The sequence below is a fragment of the Pelodiscus sinensis genome, chromosome 22, assembly GCF_052426305.1.
Source record: "Pelodiscus sinensis isolate ZL-2025 chromosome 22, ASM5242630v1, whole genome shotgun sequence".
Taxonomy (NCBI): Eukaryota; Metazoa; Chordata; order Testudines; family Trionychidae; genus Pelodiscus; species Pelodiscus sinensis.
The window spans coordinates 2,617,042-2,633,909 of NC_143073.1; the positions used below are offsets into that span (position 1 = coordinate 2,617,042).

Here is a 16,868-nt window from a genome sequence, read left to right on the forward strand (position 1 = left end):
GCATTGGGGGGCCCTGACCCTGCACCCCCCTCCGCAGCCAAATGGGACTCCCCCAGCCAGTGGAGTAGAAGGGTTCTTGGGTCGCAGACACGGTGCGGCGTAGGGTCGATGTTCCCACAGGAGACGGGGCAGAGCCTTATCCCTCCTAGGGGGAAGGCCCCTGCATCCCCCTGTCCTGGACTTAGTTTATTCTCCTCGTCCTGCCCCCAGGCCCTGACCCCCAGCCAGGTGGCCCTTCCTTTGCCTCTCTCTGGGAAGAGCCTTGTTATCCGCTCAGGCTGGGCCTAGGTGTCTGGGCCAAACACCACAGCCAGGAGAGAGCACTGGGTTACGAGACAGCCCCCCGCTACAGCACCGAGGGGGTGGCTTGCTGGTGCAGGCGGGCAGAGCTAGCAGTAGGGCGTCTGGGCCCGGGCCCCCGGGCTGGAACGTGGCTGATTCTCCACTCCCGGGAAGGGCCACCACCTGCAAGGCTGGGGCTCTGCAACCCCCCCACCTGCAGCCCCAGCGGCTGCGGCGCCTTCCTGCCAGGCGTGGGGCGGGTAACCCAAGGTGCCCCCCCGCCCTGCCTGACCCTGCCTCTGGAATTCCTCCCCCCACAGGTGTGTCAGTGACGTCCAGTAACACGGGAGTGCCGGACATCTCGGGCTCCGTCTACTCCAAGACGCAGGTTGGTGTCCGGTCCCTGGGCAGGGTGCAGCTGGGGGCATGTGCCAGGCTTGGCAGGGCCTGCAGGCCTGCGTGGGGGTATCTCCCTGCGGCTGGGAGCGGGCCCCGGGCCCGGTTGGACACGCGCTGCCAACGGCTGTGGCCAGCCTGAGCCTCTGCTGGCGCCGCCATGGCCAGGCGGCGGCTCGTAGCGATCGCTGGTCTGTGCAGCGTGGCTGGCCCTCCCCACAAACGCGAGCGCCACCCGGGCTGGGGGGGATGTCTCTGAAGCAGGCAGTGTGGAAGGGCCAAGGCCCTGTGGGGCAGCACCACTCACCCAGGCTCTCTCGGCAGCAATCCTTCGAGAAGCAGGGATTCCACACCGGGACCCCGGCAGCCTCCTTCAACTTGCCTTCAGCGCTCGGCAGCGGCGGGCCCATCAACCCTGCGACGGCTGCAGCCTACCCGCCGGCCCCCTTCATGCACATCCTGACCCCGCACCAGCAGCCCCACTCGCAGATCCTCCACCACCACCTGCAGCAGGACGGCCAGGTAAGACGCCCCCAGCCCCTTGCCCGGTTACTTCCTAGGGCTCCCCGGCCCCCTCCCTCCTCCCGCCCCACAGCGGACACATGCAGACACGCGGAGACACGCCCACGCCCGCCCACGCCCACACAGACACACACGGCCTGGGAGAGGAAGAGGTGAGGCAGGCCCGGGGTGCACTCAGTCGGGGGGATCCCGCGCCACCCCGTTGCTGCTGGGCCGTACCAGGTACGTTCGGCCAGTGCCCCTCCCCCGGGAACCTACCTGGTACGACCTCGGGCCGGCGGCTCCGCAGGCCGGCAGTGGCGGGGTTCACTGCCCCCCGTCCCGCCGTAGCTGTCGGCTCTAACCGTGGATTTCTATTGTCATCGTTTGTCCCTTTATTTTCCATATCCTGGTACTGCAACAGCTTCCATATTTGCAGATGATTCTGTGCTGCCAGCGCCAGCAGGAAGACCAGGTAATGAACCTCTCGGATCCATACTGCCTTGCCCTCCCCCCGCCCGGCCCGGGGTCCCCCTAGAGCCTCAGCCCCTGCCCCAGGACCACAGCCCCCGGCGGCCCTCAGTCAGTGCGCACACTCACACCCGCGGCACACACACACCCCCGGCCCTGCCCTGCCCTGCCCTCCAGCTGCTGTATGGTGGTGTTGGATGCGAGCCTAGTCTGGAGGAAGAGGCACAGAGTGGTTCATGCGGAGGGGGGGGGCTAGCTGGGGGGCGGGCTCCAGGCTGGCGTGAGCCTCTGGGCGGGGGGAGGAAGATGGCAGCTGCGGGCTGGCCCCCTGGCTGGATTGGCAGCACAGTGTGAGGCTGGGCAGCTCCCTGGGGACTAGCCTGCAGCTTGCGCTAGGAGCCCCGCCCGGGCACGGGGTGCACAGAGCCATGCGTGGGCCCCCCAGTAACCCTCTGCTTCCCCTCCCCCCAGGGCGGCACGGGACAGCGCAGCCAGGGCAGCTCCATCCCCCAGAAATCCCAGGCCAACAAGTCCGCCTACAACAGCTACAACTGGGGCGCCAACTGAGGCCCCAGCGGCCCCCGCACCTGGAAGAGAAACGTCCCGAGACCGACAACGAAGGAACCTGGGGAGGAGAGAGCGCCCCCTACCCCCGGCACGGCGCCCGCAGCCCCGGGGCAGGCCGGCCTCCCGGCTCTGCGATGTCTGTTTTCAGCCACCTTCCCTGTTGTATGTAATATAGAATTTGTATTCTCTCTCTCTCTGCATTCAGACTCTGAACCGTTTGCCGTAGGGGCCTTTTTTGGTTTTTACTCCTTTCTCTCCCCCCTGCCTCCTGCCCCCGTCACCCCGGCGGACCCCAAGGAGTGGAAAGCTGCAAGCCACCTACAGCAAACCCCCTTTATTATTAGGAATAAGACCAGTAATTGATATGAACAGCAGTGTCCGATGAATTAGTTGAAGTGTTTTTTGTACTGTGTTCTAAATTGAATGGATACATGTGTCTTGTATATAAAACTGAAAACCCCACGCCGCCGTCCTGGAGTCCTCATTTCCTCCGCTCCCTCCTGCAAGCCCAGGGGCTCCGTGGCGGGAACCCCTCTTTTTGAGCTCCTCCCGCTGCCCCCTTTCCGCCACGGCCCCGAGCCGGCCCGCCCCTGCCCGCCTGCACGCTGTAAGTATATTCTGCTTCGGGGCTTCGGGGGCTCTTTTCTATGCAGTCCAGATCTTGTATTTTTCCGTTGAACTGGTCCCTTGCTGAAGCCCCTGGGGGTTATTTACTGAAAGAATAAAGATCACAAAGTGACGTGTGGATTTTTTAATAGCAGCCTTTAAGCTTCCTCAGGCCCTGCCTGCTCGGGGGGGTGGAGAGGCCCAGGCCAGCAGTCTCTGGACCCCGGGGCCCCTTTTGTTCATGTCTAGGTGTGTACAGCTGCTGGCAGGCCCGTCCCCTCCCCCAGCATCCCTGCTCCTTCCAGCACACGCCTCAGGCACGTTCCGCCCATGGGCTGGCGGGGGCAGGGCTCTGCTGTGGGTGGGCCCTGCCCCGGCTGCCTCCTGCGTGCCATGGCCAGAGGGCAGGCCTGACCCTGACTCTGCGAAGGGTCCCCCTGCTGCAGGGGAGGGCGGGGGAGCCAGGCTGCTGCCCAGAGGCCAACTTCCCGGCAGCGGGCAGGCGGGGCCGGCTCTCCAGGACATGCTGGCTCCCAGGCCGGGCACCTGCACTGAGCTGGGTTTAGGTGCTTGGCTCGCCTCAGCTGCATGGACCAACTGAGCCTGTTTGCGGGATCCCCTGGGGGCTGTGGGGCTTGGGGTGCAGCGCCCACCCAGCCCCGGCTCAGTTGCACAGGCCTGGCGCCCACAGACCAGCAAGCCCCTGTCAGTCACGCTCACGGCCTGGTCCCCTGGCAGTGCAGGGCCAGGCCAGGCCCGTGGTTCCTTTTGCTGGGGGGCGGTGCTGGCATCCCGGGGCCCCGCTAGCTCCAAGACAGACTTGCAGGGTGTTGCCTTCGCCCCGTTTCCTAGCACCTAACTGACCGAGTGTGCTGGGAGGGGCAGGTGCCCACCGCTCCCCTGCATGCTGGGGTGGGCTGTGAATCTCAGCTGGACGGGGTCCCAGATGGCTGCCACCGCCCTTAGGGCACTGGGCTGGTAAGTGGTGGCTAAAAGCCTCTTGGGTGGCCCTGGTCCCTGGCTGGGTGTGGCTCCGCCCCCGCCCTCCTTGGCCCCCCAGCTGATGCAGGCCCCTCTGTCCTGCCCTGTGGCGCACGTGGCAGCAGGATGCACAGGGCCAAAGCCATGCGGCTGGGCGGCAGGCTGAGGGGGGGCGGGGGGCTGTGTTCCTGGCAGCCCCTCCCCGCACAGCTGGAGGGCAGCCCCGGAGGGGCGCTGGGGGAAGGGAAGCCGTGGCCCAGCGGAAGCAGGCGGGCAGGAAGTCCTGCGCAAGGTGCACAGAGCTGCCCGTGGGGAGCTGGGGGCCGCTCTCCACCCAGACGCTGCTCAGCCCCCCCAGGTGCACGGCCGCGCAAGGGCCTCTTCTGGCTCCAGCCCGCCTGGCAGTGCCCCACTAAGGGGGAGGTACTGCCCCGGCTGGGCTCCCCTGCGAGGTAAGGCCGGCTCCGCGCCCCCTCCCCCTCCCCTTCCCCTCGGGTGTGTTTTGGCGGGAGACTCCCTGCTCTGCCCCAAGCTGCTTTGCAGCCCAGAACTGGGCGGTTCACCCCCCCCCGCCCCCCCCGGCTCTGGCTGGGGCCGAGTGGTCCAGGCTGGGGGGGGGGGCTGCTAGTGGTGGAGGGGGGGTACTTTCTGGATCAGCCCCGCGTGCAGCGTCCTGGGGCCTTGTGAGGGAAGCAGCCAGGCCCTGCTCTGGGCCCCCCCGGCTCCTGGACAAATCCCCCTGGAGGCGGCTCCCATCACCCCCCTTTGTTCCCCGGCAGGCGGGGGGGGGGGCAACCCCTGCCCTCAACAGCCAGCTCTGGCCCATTGCCCCGCTCCCACCCCTCACTCGCCGCACACGGGGCAGCTTCCCAGTGAGCCAGGAGCCACCTGCCCCTGGGGCTCTGCCCACAGCCCCCCCCCCCCCCGCCAGGCTGAATGCCACTTGCATCTGGGGCACTGGGGCGCAGAACCCTGAAGGGTCTGGGCAGAGCCTTCCCTGGACTTGGGCAGCTGGGGCGGGGAGGGGGGAAGAGCAGCCACTGCCCATGGTGTGAGGGTGGCAGGTGCCCGTTGGCCGGGGGGGGTAGCCGATGTCCATGGTGTGTGGGTGGCAGGTGCCCGTTGGCCGGGGGGGAGCCGATGCCCATCGTGTGTGGGTGGCAGGTGCCCGTTGGCCGGGGGGGTAGCCGATGCCCATGGTGTGTGGGTGGCAGGTGCCCGTTGGCCGGGGGGGGGTAGCCGATGCCCATGGTGTGTGGGTGGCAGGTGCCCGTTGGCCGGGGGGTAGCCGATGCCCATGGTGTGTGGGTGGCAGGTGCCCGTTGGCTGGGGGGGGTAGCCGATGCCCGTGGCGTGTGGGTGGCAGGTGCCCGTTGGCTGGGGGGGGTAGCCGATGCCCGTGGCGTGTGGGTGGCAGGTGCCCGTTGGCTGGGGGGGGTAGCCGATGCCCGTGGTGTGTGGGTGGCAGGTGCCCGTTGGCCGGGGGGGTAGCCGATGCCCGTGGTGTGTGGGTGGCAGGTGCCCGTTGGCCGGGGGGGGTAGCCGATGCCCGTGGTGTGTGGGTGGCAGGTGCCCGTTGGCCAAGGGGGTAGCTGATGCCCGTGGCGTGTGGGTGGCAGGTGCCCGTCGGCCGGGGGGGGCAGCCGATGCCCATGGTGTGTGGGTGGCAGGTGCCCGTTGGCTGGGGGGGTAGCCGATGCCCATGGTGTGTGGGTGGCAGGTGCCCGTTGGCCGGGGGGGTAGCCGATGCCCATGGTGTGTGGGTGGCAGGTGCCCGTTGGCCGGGGGGGTAGCCGATGCCCGTGGTGTGTGGGTGGCAGGTGCCCGTTGGCCGAGGGGGTAGCTGATGCCCGTGGCGTGTGGGTGGCAGGTGCCCGTCGGCCGGGGGGGGCAGCCGATGCCCATGGTGTGTGGGTGGCAGGTGCCCGTTGGCCGGGGGGTAGCCGATGCCCATGGTGTGTGGGTGGCAGGTGCCCGTTGGCCGGGGGGGTAGCCGATGCCCATGGTGTGTGGGTGGCAGGTGCCCGTTGGCCGGGGGGGTAGCCGATGCCCGTGGTGTGTGGGTGGCAGGTGCCCGTTGGCCGAGGGGGTAGCTGATGCCCGTGGCGTGTGGGTGGCAGGTGCCCGTCGGCCGGGGGGGGCAGCCGATGCCCATGGTGTGTGGGTGGCAGGTGCCCGTTGGCCGGGGGGGTAGCCGATGCCCATGGTGTGTGGGTGGCAGGTGCCCGTTGGCCGGGGGGGTAGCCGATGCCCATGGTGTGTGGGTGGCAGGTGCCCGTTGGCCGGGGGGGGTAGCCGATGCCCATGGTGTGTGGGTGGCAGGTGCCCGTTGGCCGGGGGGGGTAGCCGATGCCCATGGTGTGTGGGTGGCAGGTGCCCGTTGGCCGGGGGGGTAGCCGATGCCCATGGTGTGTGGGTGGCAGGTGCCCGTTGGCCGGGGGGGGTAGCCGATGCCCATGGTGTGTGGGTGGCAGGTGCCCGTTGGCCGGGGGCGGGGGGGAGGCTGTAAACTTGCAGCTGGACAAAAGCCCCGTTTTATTTTTCCTTACCAAGCAGCTGTTGCCGTTTGGTTTTCACAAGACTCCGTTTCCCCTTTAACACCACCTGGCTCTGGGTGCAGGACCCTCCCAGCTGCCCTGTTCTCCAGCTGCCTGGTGGCACCCCAGAGGTGGCAGCATCCCAGCAATGGCTGAACCCAGCCCTGCTTCCTGTGGATGCAGGATCCACACGTGTGGCTGGAGTCCTGGTTCCCCTGCCGGGGTGCTGCCTGCCCCTCCCCCAGCCTCCTCTCTGGCCCAGGCAACCAAAGTCACTGGAGTTTGCCACCTCCCCCCCCCCCCCCTCGGGCTCCATACTTCCCCTGGTCACACGGGTTAAATGGCTCCCTCCCATGCCAGGCAGTTCTGTCTACACGGCCAAGCCCTGCTGCAGCCACCGAGCTGGGGCCGGGGCCTGAAACCCCCTTTTGTCTCTGCTTCCCACAGGCCCAGGACGGACACGGCGGCCCAGGGCCTCCTGTGGGTGGCGGCGTCTTCTCCATCACTGCCCCAGTGTGGGCTGGGAGGCTCCGTGGCTGCCCCGGTGCGGGCTGGGAGGCTCCGTGGCTGCCCCGGTGCGGGCTGGGAGGCTCCGTGGCTGCCCCGGTGCGGGCTGGGAGGCTCCGTGGCTGCCCCGGTGCGGGCTGGGAGGCTCCGTCGCTGCCCCGGTGCGGGCTGGGAGGCTCCGTGGCTGCCCCGGTGCGGGCTGGGAGGCTCCGTGGCTGCCCCGGTTCTGGCGGGCGAGGCCGGGAGGCTCCGTCGCTCTGAGAAGGAGCCCAGCGCAGGAGACGCCTTGGGGCCGGCGCGTGGCAGATGAATGTGCCGGGCTGGGCTGGGGGGAGCTGACGGATCCAGCGGGCCCAGCTTGGAGGGATCCCTGAGCCGCCCCGTGGGACAGACTCGGCGCTCTCCCACTAAGCCTGGGGATGGACCCGGCCCCTGCCCAACGGCCGCTGAGGAGCTGGGCTGCCGGAGCCAGGCCTGGGCGAGCTGGGAGCTGGGCCGTCCCGCCGGGGCCTGGGCCGTCCCCCCTTTTCCGAGTGAGGCCCCTGCAGGAGCCGTCGGCCCGCAGGGGCCCGAGCCTCCCGTGCCTCAGCCTGCAGGAGCGCATCAGGCTCTTCCAGGACAGCTTGGCGGCGAGCGAGGGCCCCGGTCCCCAGGCCCGGGCCAGGGGGGGCCAGGAGCTGAAGCCCAGTGGAAGGGCCTGGCCGCCCGGCGGGAGTGAGGCGAGGGGCCCCCCCCGCAGGGGCCCCTCCCCACACCCCAGCGGCTCCGGGCCCCCAGCCCACGGGGCGCAGGGGGAAGCAGCTGAGGCGCAGCGGGGCCCCAGCGTGAGGCCAGGCCACTCGGTCAGGGAGCAGGTTCGCGCCTACGAGCTGTGCCTTGGGGCGAGCCAGGCTCCCCGCGCAGCCACTGCCCCCCAGGCCGGAGCGGGGCTGACGGGGGCCCCAGCAGCCGGGCCCCAGCAAAGCCGGGCAGCGTGGGCCAGGGAGCAGGAGCCGGGGGCCCCCAGCAAAGGGGAAGGGCCCTCGGGCCGTGCCCAGCCCCAGGGTGCCAGGGACGGCAGCAGTAGAGCCCTTGGCCTGGGGGCCCTGAGGGCAGGAGCCAGAGTTCTGGGGCTGCCCCAGGCCCCCTCAGACGCAGGCAGAGCCCAGGCAGCCCAGGCGGGGGGGGCAGCTGGTGAGGGGCGGCCACGGGCTGGGCTGGCTGGGGGGCCATTCAGGAGCCACCAGCCCCGGCCCGGCCCCCTGATGTCCTCGCCGCTCCCTTCGGACGGCAGGGCTCCAGGGCCACCCCCGGCCCTGCCCCCCACTCCCTGGGGCTTGGGGGACTCCGATGAGGACTCTGACTCCACGGCGTCCTCCCTCACCGCCCCCAGCGAGCAGAGCCAGCCCGACGGCAGGAGCTTCACCCTCAGGTGGGCAGGCGGGCGGGGGCCAGCTATGGGGTGCCCCAGGGTCTGCCCTGCTCCCCCCTCTCCCCCCAGCTGCCTGAGCCATCCTGCCTGCCAGCCTGGCCCCCTCCCCGAACCAGAGCCAGGGTAGCTGGGGTCTGAGTCTGGGACAGGGCCTTTGTGGGGCAGCTGGGGGCGGTGCAGGGTGCCTGCAGCCTGGGGAGGTAGGAGCAGTGCTGGGGGCAGGGGCAGGTTGGGAGGTGGGGGTGGGGGGCAGGTTGCAGGTGGGCATGGGTGGAGGGTGGGCGCGGGGGGGCACTGTGGCGGAGCAATCGGGCACCTGGCTGTGATGGGGTTTCTCCTGCCCCCAGCCTGGCTGAGCTGCGGGAGTTTGGCCTGGACGGGAAGGAGGCGTCCCTGGAAGAGGGCTGCTCGGCCTCCCTCAACTCCAGCCTGTCCGGGGTGTCCCTGATCCCGGCCCAGGAGCTGGAGCAGCTGCTGGAGGAGGTGAAGGGCCTGGGAGCAGAGAGCCTGGAGGTACGTTCTCCCTCCATCCACCCCCTCCCTGCCTCCTCCGTCCCCTGCAGGCAGCCCCAGCAGGGCCGAGTCGGCTTGGGGGGATCAGAGCCCCGTGGGGCCGGGCAGGCGAGGCTGATCCTGCGGCCTGGGGGCATTCCCCAGCCCAGGCGCACACGGGGCCGCAGCCCCCCCCCCCTGACCGCCCCTCTCCCCGCAGCAGCCGCAGGGGATCCAGGTGGTCGTGCTGCACAAGGACGAAGGGGTCGGGCTGGGCTTCAGCATCGTGGGGGGGAGCGACCAGCGCCAGAGGGTGACGGTGAGTGCCGGGGGCCCGGGGCCCCAGCCGCCTGGGCCGGGGTAGGAGCGGGGAGAGGAGCCTTCGCCCAGGGGCTCACGCCTGGCTTCCCTGCAGATCCACCGCGTCTTCGCCAGCGGCCTGGCCGCCCAGGCGGGCACCGTCCAGCCGGGGGACGAGGTCCTGTCCATCAACGGGCACACGCTGACGGGCTGCAGCCACGGGGAGGCGCAGCGAGCCCTCCTTCGGGCCCGGCCCGCCCGGCAGGCCATCGTGGTGCTGCGCAAGCGGGGTGTGGACCGGCTCCCCAACGGTCCCCCCTCAGCACCGGGCCCGCGGCCCCCTCCGTCCGCTCCAGGTGAGGCAGGGCCCAGCAGCCCGGAGCTGACAGGGCACGGCTGACGGCTGACGGCTCCGTCTGTCCCCAGCAGGCGCCACGGTGATGCCCGTGCAGCTGCTGAAAGGTGCCTATGGGCTTGGTTTCAGCCTGGCCGGGGGCCTGGGGTCGCTGCAGGGGGACAGGCCGCTGACTGTCAAGAAGATCTTCCAGGGTGAGACACCAGGAGGAAGCTGGGGGGGAGGGGGGGGTCCTATGTGGAGCAGGTCTGGGGACTCTGGCCAGTGGCGGGTTAGAGACCCCAGTCCCACTGGCCCTGTGCCCCCTGAGCAGCACGGTCTGCAGGGCCACAGAGCTGGCAGAGATGGGGGGAGGGAGATAGTCATGGCGGGGAGGCTGGCTCGGGGGCTGGGCCCGGCTTGGGGCAGCTCCCAGCCACCTCTGCCCTGGGGCCCAGCGACTGTGTCATTAGGGTGCCGGACTCTATCCTCCCTGCAACCCCCAAAGGGGACAAAGCAGAGAAAAAGCGCCCCCCCCCCCGGACTCTCCCCGGGCCCCTGAGTCTGCTGCACCACTCTGGATGCCCGTGGGCCCCGTACGGCCCCAGCACATCAGCAGCCCCTCGATCCGGGTCCAAGCCAGCGTGGCTCTTCAGCTGGGTGTCTCCTCCAGGGGGCCCCACGGACCTCCTGCAGCCGGGCGACGAGCTGCTCCAGCTGGGGGAGAGGAGCCTGCAGGGACTGATGCGGCTGGAGGCCTGGCAGCTCATCAGGGCCCTGCCCCCGGGGCCCGTCCAGCTCCTGCTGAGGAGGGGGAAGCCCTGATGGCCCGAGATCCGCCCGGAGCCTGGATTTGAGCCCCCAACGGCGCTGGATGGCTGGGGTGCCCACACAGCCGTGTGTGTGTGTGTGTGTGTGTGTGTTTTCAGGGCTGGGCCTCAGTTTCCCTGCCCGTACAGCAGAGAACATGCTCCTGCCTTTGTCTGTGGGGAGCCCCTCAGAGCAGCGACAAACCCCGTGGGGCGGGGCAGACACAAGGGGCCTGACTTTGGGGTGGGATCCAGCACCACAGGCCCCTGACTCGCTCAGGCCTGTGCCCTGCTGTGCCGTAGTGGGGGGGCTGTCTGCTCTGTGACCCGGGGACCCCCTGCGCTGGGATGGGAGATTCTCACTGACTCTCCCACATGTGGATTAACCCAGACACCCAGGCTCAGCCCCCCAGGGAGAGACAAAGGGAGGAGGGGGAGACCAGCACCTGGCTGGGGGGCAGGGCTGGAGGAGAGTTGGTTAGTTTCTGTCTGGTATCATGGAGGAAGCAGCCTAGGGAAAGGGGCTGGGATCCCCCATCTCAAGGGGGGCTGAGGCATCCTAGGCCTGTCCTGTGACCAGATGACATCTGTGCTGTGCTGTATCCTGGAGAAGCAATAAACTCGCTGGGTACGTCTAGACTGGCAAGATTTTGCTCAAGAGCGGCCGCTTTTGCCAGCTGTCTACACTGGCCGCTTGAGTTTGCACAAGAGCATTGAGTCTGTAATGTACAAAATCAGCGCTTCTTGCGCAAATCCCTCCCTGCTCCGGCTGGGGAAGAAGCCCCCTTGCTCCAGGGCCAGTGTAGAGGGGGGGGGGGGGGGGGGGAGCTGTTTTGCGCAAAAAAGCCCCGATGGCTAAAATGGTGCTTGGAGCCCTCCTGTGCAAAATCGCGTCTAGACTGGCCACGTGCTTCTGGGCCCAATCTCGGGGGGGGGGGGGGGGGCAGGGGGGGGGGGGGGGGGGGGGCGGGGGGGGCTGGGGGGGGCCAGGGCCCAGCACGCACAAGGCAGAACCGTGGCACGTGTGTCCGCTTTGTTACACCCTGTAACGTTTGTCGTTTGGGGGCGTGGCTGGAATCCCACGTGTCCCGCTAAGCCCCGCCCCCGCGACCCAAACAACAGCGGGACTCAGAATAAAGTCATTTGTACGACACGTGAGTGGTTTGCTTTACGGCCGCACTGGCGGCCTCGGTTTACGGCAGAAGGGCAATGACTGCGGCCTCGGTTTTCGGTGGCGAGGCGGGAATCGAAGTGCGACGTAGGCGGCGTCGCTTTACGGCGGCGTGGCGTCGATCGGGCCGCCATCGCTTCCCCGCGACACTGGGCGGGCCTGGCGGGAAGTGACGGCAGCGGCGCTTTGCATCAGAACGACGGAGCCGCGGCGCGCTTTACGGCAGCCGCGGATGAGTCTGTACGAGCTGTTCCGCGGCTTCCTCGGCCTCCCCCGCGGCCGCAGGTTCGAGACGCCGGAGCCCGCCCCCCCCGGGCCGAGCCCCGCCCCCCCCCCCCCCCGAGCCCCCCCCCCAAGCCCCGCCCCGGGCCCCCCCCCCGGTCCCCCCCCAGCCCCCCCCCGGCCCCCCCCCACCTCACCCCCCCCCCCGCCCCCCCCGCCCCCCCCCGGCCGAGCCCCGCCCCCATCGGCCCCCCCCGGGCCGAGCCCCCCCCCCCCGGCCGACCCCGCCCCCCCCCCCCCCGGGCCGCCCCCAGCCCCCCCCCCCGCCCCCATAGCCCCCCCCCGGGAGCCCCCCCCGCCCCCCGACACCCCCCCCGCCCCCCGCCCGCCCCCCGCCCCCCAACCCCCCCCGGGCCCCCCCCCCCCCGGTCCGAGCCCTGAGGACGGGCCCCTGGGCGCCGCTGTCCCCAAACGCGCTTTGCCGTGACGCCGTCTCCCCTCCCGTAGGCCCCGGGAGCCCTTCTTCGGGGGCATGACCCGGGACGAGGAGGAGGAGGAGGACGAGGATGAAGAGGCGGGCCCCTCGTTTGGGGTGGGCCCCGGCGAGGACTTTGGGTTCAGCTTCGGCGGGATGCGCTTCCACGACAACTTCGGCTTCGACGAGCTTTTCCGCGACTTTAACGAGCTGTTCAACGAGATGGGGGCCTGGACCCTGCCCCACCAGCCCTTTGGTAGAGCGCTGCGCCAGGCGGGGTGCAGGGCCGTGACCGGGCAGGGGGAGGGGATGGTTGCCAGGCTTTCCCTGTGTGGGACTCTGAGCTAGAGGGCTCTGTGGTTTCTTCCGGGGTGTCCAACACAACAGCCACACAGTGTGAGTACTGCCTCAGATCTGGTTGGACACTGCAGCTCTAGCCACTGCCGTTTATGGCTGACGCCATCTGGAGTAAGCATCTAGGGATAGTAGGGTCTGTGGGGCAGGACTGAGGGGCACTGGCGGAGCTGGAGGGTGGGAGGTACCCTAGAACTGGGGTACCAGGGGCTGTGGGGCAGGACTGAGGGGCGCTGGGGGTGGGAGGTACCCTAGAACTGGGGTACCAGGGGCTGTGGGGCAGGTCTGAGGGGCACTGGTGGAGCTGGGGTACCAGGGGCTATGGGGCAGGCCCAGGGGGCACTGGTGGAGCTGGGGGTGGGAGGTACCCTAGAGCTGGGGTACCAGGGGCTGTGGGGCAGGTCTGAGGGGCGCTGGGGGTGGGAGGTACCCTAGAACTGGGGTACCAGGGGCTGTGGGGCAGGACTGAGGGGCGCTGGGGGTGGGAGGTACCCTAGAACTGGGGTACCGGGGCTATGGGGCAGGCCCAGGGGGCACTGGTGGAGCTGGGGGTGGGAGGTACCCTAGAGCTGGGGTACCAGGGGCTGTGGGGCAGGTCTGAGGGGCACTGGTGGAGCTGGGGTACCAGGGGCTATGGGGCAGGCCCAGGGGGCACTGGTGGAGCTGGGGGGGGTAGCGTGGGGGGGGACAGCAGCAGGGGGGGCCGTGTCACAGCTCAGGGCTGTTCGGAGGGCAGGGTAGGGACGTGCCGCTTTTCCTCTCTCCTCCCTAGAGCTGCCTGCCCCTGAGCCTGCCCCGGGCCACCCGAGAGAGGAGCAGACGCGGCAGGCGCTGCGGGACGCGATGCTCAAATACCCGGACAGCCGCCGGCCCAGGAGCTCCCCAGAGGACCCGGGGCCTGGGGGAGACTTAGAGGCCGATGCGGGCCTGGCAGCCCCAGGCACGAGGCCTTGGAGGCCGTTTGCTGGGGTGAGTGACAGCGCAGGCTCTGGCTCAGGAAAGCAGCCGGGTCTCCCAGCAGCCCCCTCTGGGTACCTAACTCCTCGGGTGGCAGCAGCTGGCAGTCACGGGCCGCCCCAGGAGGCCAGGCAGGTCTGTACCAAGCCGCCAGCAGCCCCGGGGGTCACCAGCCAGTCGATCGGGACCCACCGGTAGATCCTGGCGCCTTCGACGGGATCCTGACGGGTTTGGCCAAGAGGCTGTCACATGCCAGCGCTTCAGCTGCCCCACCCCCACCCCCACCGCTGCTGTCTCCTGCCCTTTGCCTTGCCGCTGTCCCTTCCTGTTTTCTGGGCGGGGGGAGGAGGGGCGCTGATGTCAGGGTGCCCCCCTCCCACCCTGTCTCCTGTCTCCACAGAACAATGGGGAGGGGTACAGGGCTTGGGATGGAGGGGTTGGCTGGCTGCTGGTGAGTTGGGCAGGGCCAGGGCAGGGGTGCTGAGTGGGGCAGGGCCTTAGCCCCACTGCACCCCCCCCTGGGAGCCACCAGAGGCAAGTAGTGTCCAGCTGGAGCCAGAATCCCTAACCCCTGCCTCAGTCGTGACCCCCTCCTGCACCCCAGCTCCCTGCCCCAGGCTCAGCTCAGAGCCCCTCTCACTCCACATCCTTCTGCCCCCGCCTGGTGAAAGGGAGGGAGGAGGGGCGGGGCCTTAGCGAAGGGGCGGGGCCAGGGTATTTGGGTTGGAGGTAGATCTACATTGCACTTGATCCTGTGCTCAGGCTGGAGGCCGCTGCTGTGCGCGTTGAAATGCCCCGCCCCGTAACGCTCTGCTCTCCCTCCTAGCTGGGAGAGATGCGGCCGGCTCCCCCGAGCGCCAGAGAGGACAAAGGTCAGTGTGGCCGGGCTGGGGGCAGCGTGGGGGTCTGAGCGGGAGGGGAGGGGGGTGCAGCTGGGCCCCCAGGAGGCCAGGCTGCGCTGGCTGCGGCAGGTGCTGGTCCGGGTTCCCTGGGCTGAGGGGCGGTGTCGGAGCCAGGCTGCTCCGTGCGAGGTGAGCGCCCCGGCTGGTGGCTTGGCAGGTGAGACGCGTCTCCATGTTGCTGCTGCCAGAGCCCTGCTCTCTCCTGGGCCCTTCCCAGAGGGGTCCTGGAGCTTTGCCCTGCCCCATGCGCTCTTGTCCCCCCAGATCTGGATTCCCGGGTCTCCTCGGAGGGGCTGGAGACGGTGCTGAGAGCCGGCGAGCCCAAGGCCCCCTCGTATTTCCAGAGCGTGTCCGTCACCACGGTGACCAGGCCCGATGGGGTGAGTGCCCTCTGCACATGGGGCAGGGCCAGGGATCGGGGGGGCTGTGGTGGGCGGGGCTGTCTCCTCGTCTCTCCTTAGGGGCTCGCTCATGGGGGCCCGGCGTGCTCGGTGAGGCTCCTGCAGGCGGGTGCTCGTCCTAGCTGGGACACACCCTGGCTCCCGGCTCCGTCACAGTTCCTGTCCTGCCCGGTGCGGGGCCGGGTGCGCTGACCACCTGCCTCCTGTCCTCAGAGCGTGGAGGAGCGTCGGACGGTGCAGGACAGCCAGGGGCACCGAGAGACCACCGTCACCCGGCGCACAGTGGCCAGGGGCACCCCCCAAGAGGGCGGGCAGGGCGAGGACCCTCGGGAGGAGGCGACTGTCCTGGATGATGGTGAGTGGGGCAGGGCTGGGAGCCAGCAGGGGAGTTGGGAGGAGGGCTGGCTGGGCAGGGTTCCCGGGCACTGGGAGCCCGCGTCTGCACTGACCCCTTCCTTCTCCCCAGGGGAGCTGGCGCAGTTCGTGGGCGACTGGCAGCAGCAGGGGGGCCTTCGCTCCCCGGGCCTGGGCGACCCCTTCTCCCTCTTGGAGACCTTCTTCCGCAGCTGGTTCTCAAGCCGATAGCCCTGGCCTCCCTGGCAGCCCCGTACGTAATGCCAGGACACCGGGCACAGGCGTCCCTGCTTCCTAGCCCTGGGAGAGGGCGTCTCTCCGGCGGGCAGTGCCGGGGGACTAAGCTCCCGGAGACGGGCGCCCCTGCCTCTCGCTGCACTGAGGCTTGGCTGGCTGCCCCGCAGCGGGGGGACCGGCGGAGCACCACTCCAGAGCCTTTCCCGTGTGGGAAGGGGAGGCCGGAGGCTGCCAGCTGCAGCGATCTGGGGAGGGAGCTCAGGGCTCCTGGATTCAGCCCCCACGACTAGGGCCCCTGCTGGCAGACCCTGACTGGCCCAGCGCCGAGGCCAGCAGCCGCAGCCACGGGGGGGCTCTCCGATGGGGACAGCTGGTCCGAGAGGTGGGGGCTGGCCAGCTGGCGGCGCAGCCCCATTGCCAGCCCAGCAGGTGTGCCCTGCCCTGGCTGGCGGGGACCCTGGCTCTTGTCAGTGTCTGCAAGGGGGCGGGCTCCGGGAGGCGTTCTCACCCAGCTGCCCTGTGTTCCAGGCGTGTCTGAGCCCGAGCAGCCAAACCGCGGCTACGCCAGGCCCTGTGCTGGACGGGTTGCCTGCCTGCTTTCCCGGGTGACCACGGAGCTGCTGTCCCCTCCTGCCCCTGGGGGGGGCGCCGTGTGCACACAGAGGAATAAAGTCTATTTATGCTACGGTGGTGTGCGCTGCCGGGGGGGGCTGGGACAGAGGGAGCCGGTCCTGGGCTACGGGAGACGGGCACCTCCCCTCCCAGCGGGCCGGGATGCGCTGCGGGAGGGGCCTGCCTTCGGCCCAGGGCTGGCACCCGCTGGGGGAGGTGATGGGCATGGGTGGCTCTGGGAGCCTTAGCCAGGGGCGCAAGGTGGCCGCTGCCGGCACGGAGCCTGGGGTGGGGAGCGGGGTATCGCTCTGGAGCCTCCCGGGGCGGAGGGGTGTGGGGGCATCGCGCCCCTGCCTGCACCCCCTCTTCCTCTGCCAGCTAGTAGCCCTGTGGCGGCCTCCCCGGGCCCCTCGTGAGCCTGCCAGGGCGGGTTCCATTGGCCCTGCCTGCGGGCTGGGGGGGAGCCCAGGGCTGGGCCAGCGGGGCCTGTGCAGCGCTCGGCCCATTCGGTGGGGTGGGCTGTGCTCCCTAAGCCCCTGGCTAACGGGGGCGGTTGCTGCCCTGCCCCGGTCCCGTGCTGGGAGCCCTGCAGGGGGGGGCGTCTCTGTCCAAGCCCTGGCCTGATGCTGGGGTGGGGGGGGGGGCAAACAGGTTCCCAGGAGCCCTGTTGATTTCGCTCCCTGGTGAGCTGCCCAGTCTGGCCCCACCCTGTGAGGCGCTAAGCATCCTGGGTACTATGCAAATTGCCTCCGGGGGCTGAGGCCAGCGCACCCCCATTGGGCTGTGCAGTGCAGGCTGCTGCAGCCCCTACCCCCCCGCCCCAGGCTGGGTGGAACTGGCCATGGCAGCCCCTACCCCCCCGCCCCAGGCTGGGTGGAACTGGCCGCTGCAGCCTCTACCCCCCCGCCCCAGGCTGGGTGGAACTGGCCGCTGCAGCCCCTACCCCCCCCGCCCCAGGCTGGGTGGAACTGGCCATGGCAGCTACCTGG

The 16,868-nt window shown here is 69.9% G+C and overlaps 4 protein-coding genes across 17 annotated transcripts in view; all 4 read left to right on the top strand.

The window, feature by feature from the left end:
- The window catches only part of UBAP2L (ubiquitin associated protein 2 like), a 45,203-nt gene extending 42,247 nt beyond the window's left edge, over positions 1–2,956 (top strand). For 6 of the 11 annotated variants that reach the window (XM_089772624.1, XM_089772628.1, XM_089772630.1 and 3 more), the window contains 4 exons: positions 603–670; positions 1,003–1,200; positions 1,604–1,654; positions 2,122–2,956. In XM_089772624.1, the coding sequence (XP_089628750.1) occupies positions 603–670; positions 1,003–1,200; positions 1,604–1,654; positions 2,122–2,217 (413 nt within the window). In that variant the 3' untranslated portion in view covers positions 2,218–2,956. The remainder of the gene's footprint in view (positions 1–602; positions 671–1,002; positions 1,201–1,603; positions 1,655–2,121) is intronic. The other 5 variants (XM_089772629.1, XM_089772633.1, XM_089772631.1 and 2 more) reach the window with 2 other exon arrangements.
- A 139-nt stretch (positions 2,957–3,095) lies between these two features.
- On the top strand, positions 3,096–11,117 carry LOC142819567 (uncharacterized). Of its 3 annotated transcripts, none has more exons than XM_089772635.1 (7): positions 3,096–4,256; positions 6,789–8,259; positions 8,607–8,772; positions 8,972–9,070; positions 9,167–9,407; positions 9,478–9,600; positions 10,059–11,117. In XM_089772635.1, exons 2-7 carry the CDS (start codon positions 7,268–7,270, stop codon positions 10,208–10,210), a joined length of 1,773 nt encoding a protein of 590 aa, XP_089628761.1. In that variant the 5' UTR covers positions 3,096–4,256; positions 6,789–7,267; the 3' UTR covers positions 10,211–11,117. The 3 variants fall into 3 exon arrangements, with proteins under 3 accessions (XP_089628761.1, XP_075763685.2, XP_089628763.1); XM_075907570.2 differs by having other exon boundaries at positions 9,481–9,600; XM_089772637.1 differs by having other exon boundaries at positions 9,536–9,600; positions 10,059–10,197.
- A 307-nt stretch (positions 11,118–11,424) lies between these two features.
- Positions 11,425–15,952, top strand: HAX1 (HCLS1 associated protein X-1). 2 transcript variants are annotated; one of them, XM_075907373.2, is made up of 8 exons: positions 11,425–11,650; positions 12,095–12,318; positions 13,189–13,385; positions 14,200–14,245; positions 14,540–14,655; positions 14,890–15,031; positions 15,143–15,283; positions 15,796–15,952. In XM_075907373.2, exons 1-7 carry the CDS (start codon positions 11,598–11,600, stop codon positions 15,259–15,261), a joined length of 897 nt encoding a protein of 298 aa, XP_075763488.2. In that variant the 5' UTR covers positions 11,425–11,597; the 3' UTR covers positions 15,262–15,283; positions 15,796–15,952. The 2 variants fall into 2 exon arrangements, with proteins under 2 accessions (XP_075763488.2, XP_075763487.2); XM_075907372.2 differs by having other exon boundaries at positions 15,143–15,952.
- Positions 15,291–16,660, top strand: LOC149521797 (uncharacterized). The gene is given in 3 exon segments (XM_089772704.1): positions 15,291–15,311; positions 15,558–15,854; positions 15,856–16,660. Coding segments are annotated over 3 exon segments (966 nt in total). The 3' UTR covers positions 16,504–16,660.
- Positions 16,661–16,868: the final 208 nt, after the last annotated feature.

Bases quoted from the DNA above. Each gene is read 5' to 3' on its own strand.
- HAX1 (XM_075907372.2), top strand. From the start codon at position 11,598: ATGAGTCTGTACGAGCTGTTCCGCGGCTTCCTCGGCCTCCCCCGCGGC. The intron at 12,319-13,188 runs GTAGAGCGCTGC...TCTCCTCCCTAG, and splicing joins CCTGCCCCACCAGCCCTTTG to AGCTGCCTGCCCCTGAGCCT. The intron at 14,656-14,889 runs GTGAGTGCCCTC...TCCTGTCCTCAG, and splicing joins CGGTGACCAGGCCCGATGGG to AGCGTGGAGGAGCGTCGGAC.
- LOC142819567 (XM_089772635.1), top strand. From the start codon at position 7,268: ATGGACCCGGCCCCTGCCCAACGGCCGCTGAGGAGCTGGGCTGCCGGA. The intron at 8,260-8,606 runs GTGGGCAGGCGG...TCCTGCCCCCAG, and splicing joins GGCAGGAGCTTCACCCTCAG to CCTGGCTGAGCTGCGGGAGT. The intron at 9,601-10,058 runs GTGAGACACCAG...TGTCTCCTCCAG, and splicing joins TGTCAAGAAGATCTTCCAGG to GGGGCCCCACGGACCTCCTG.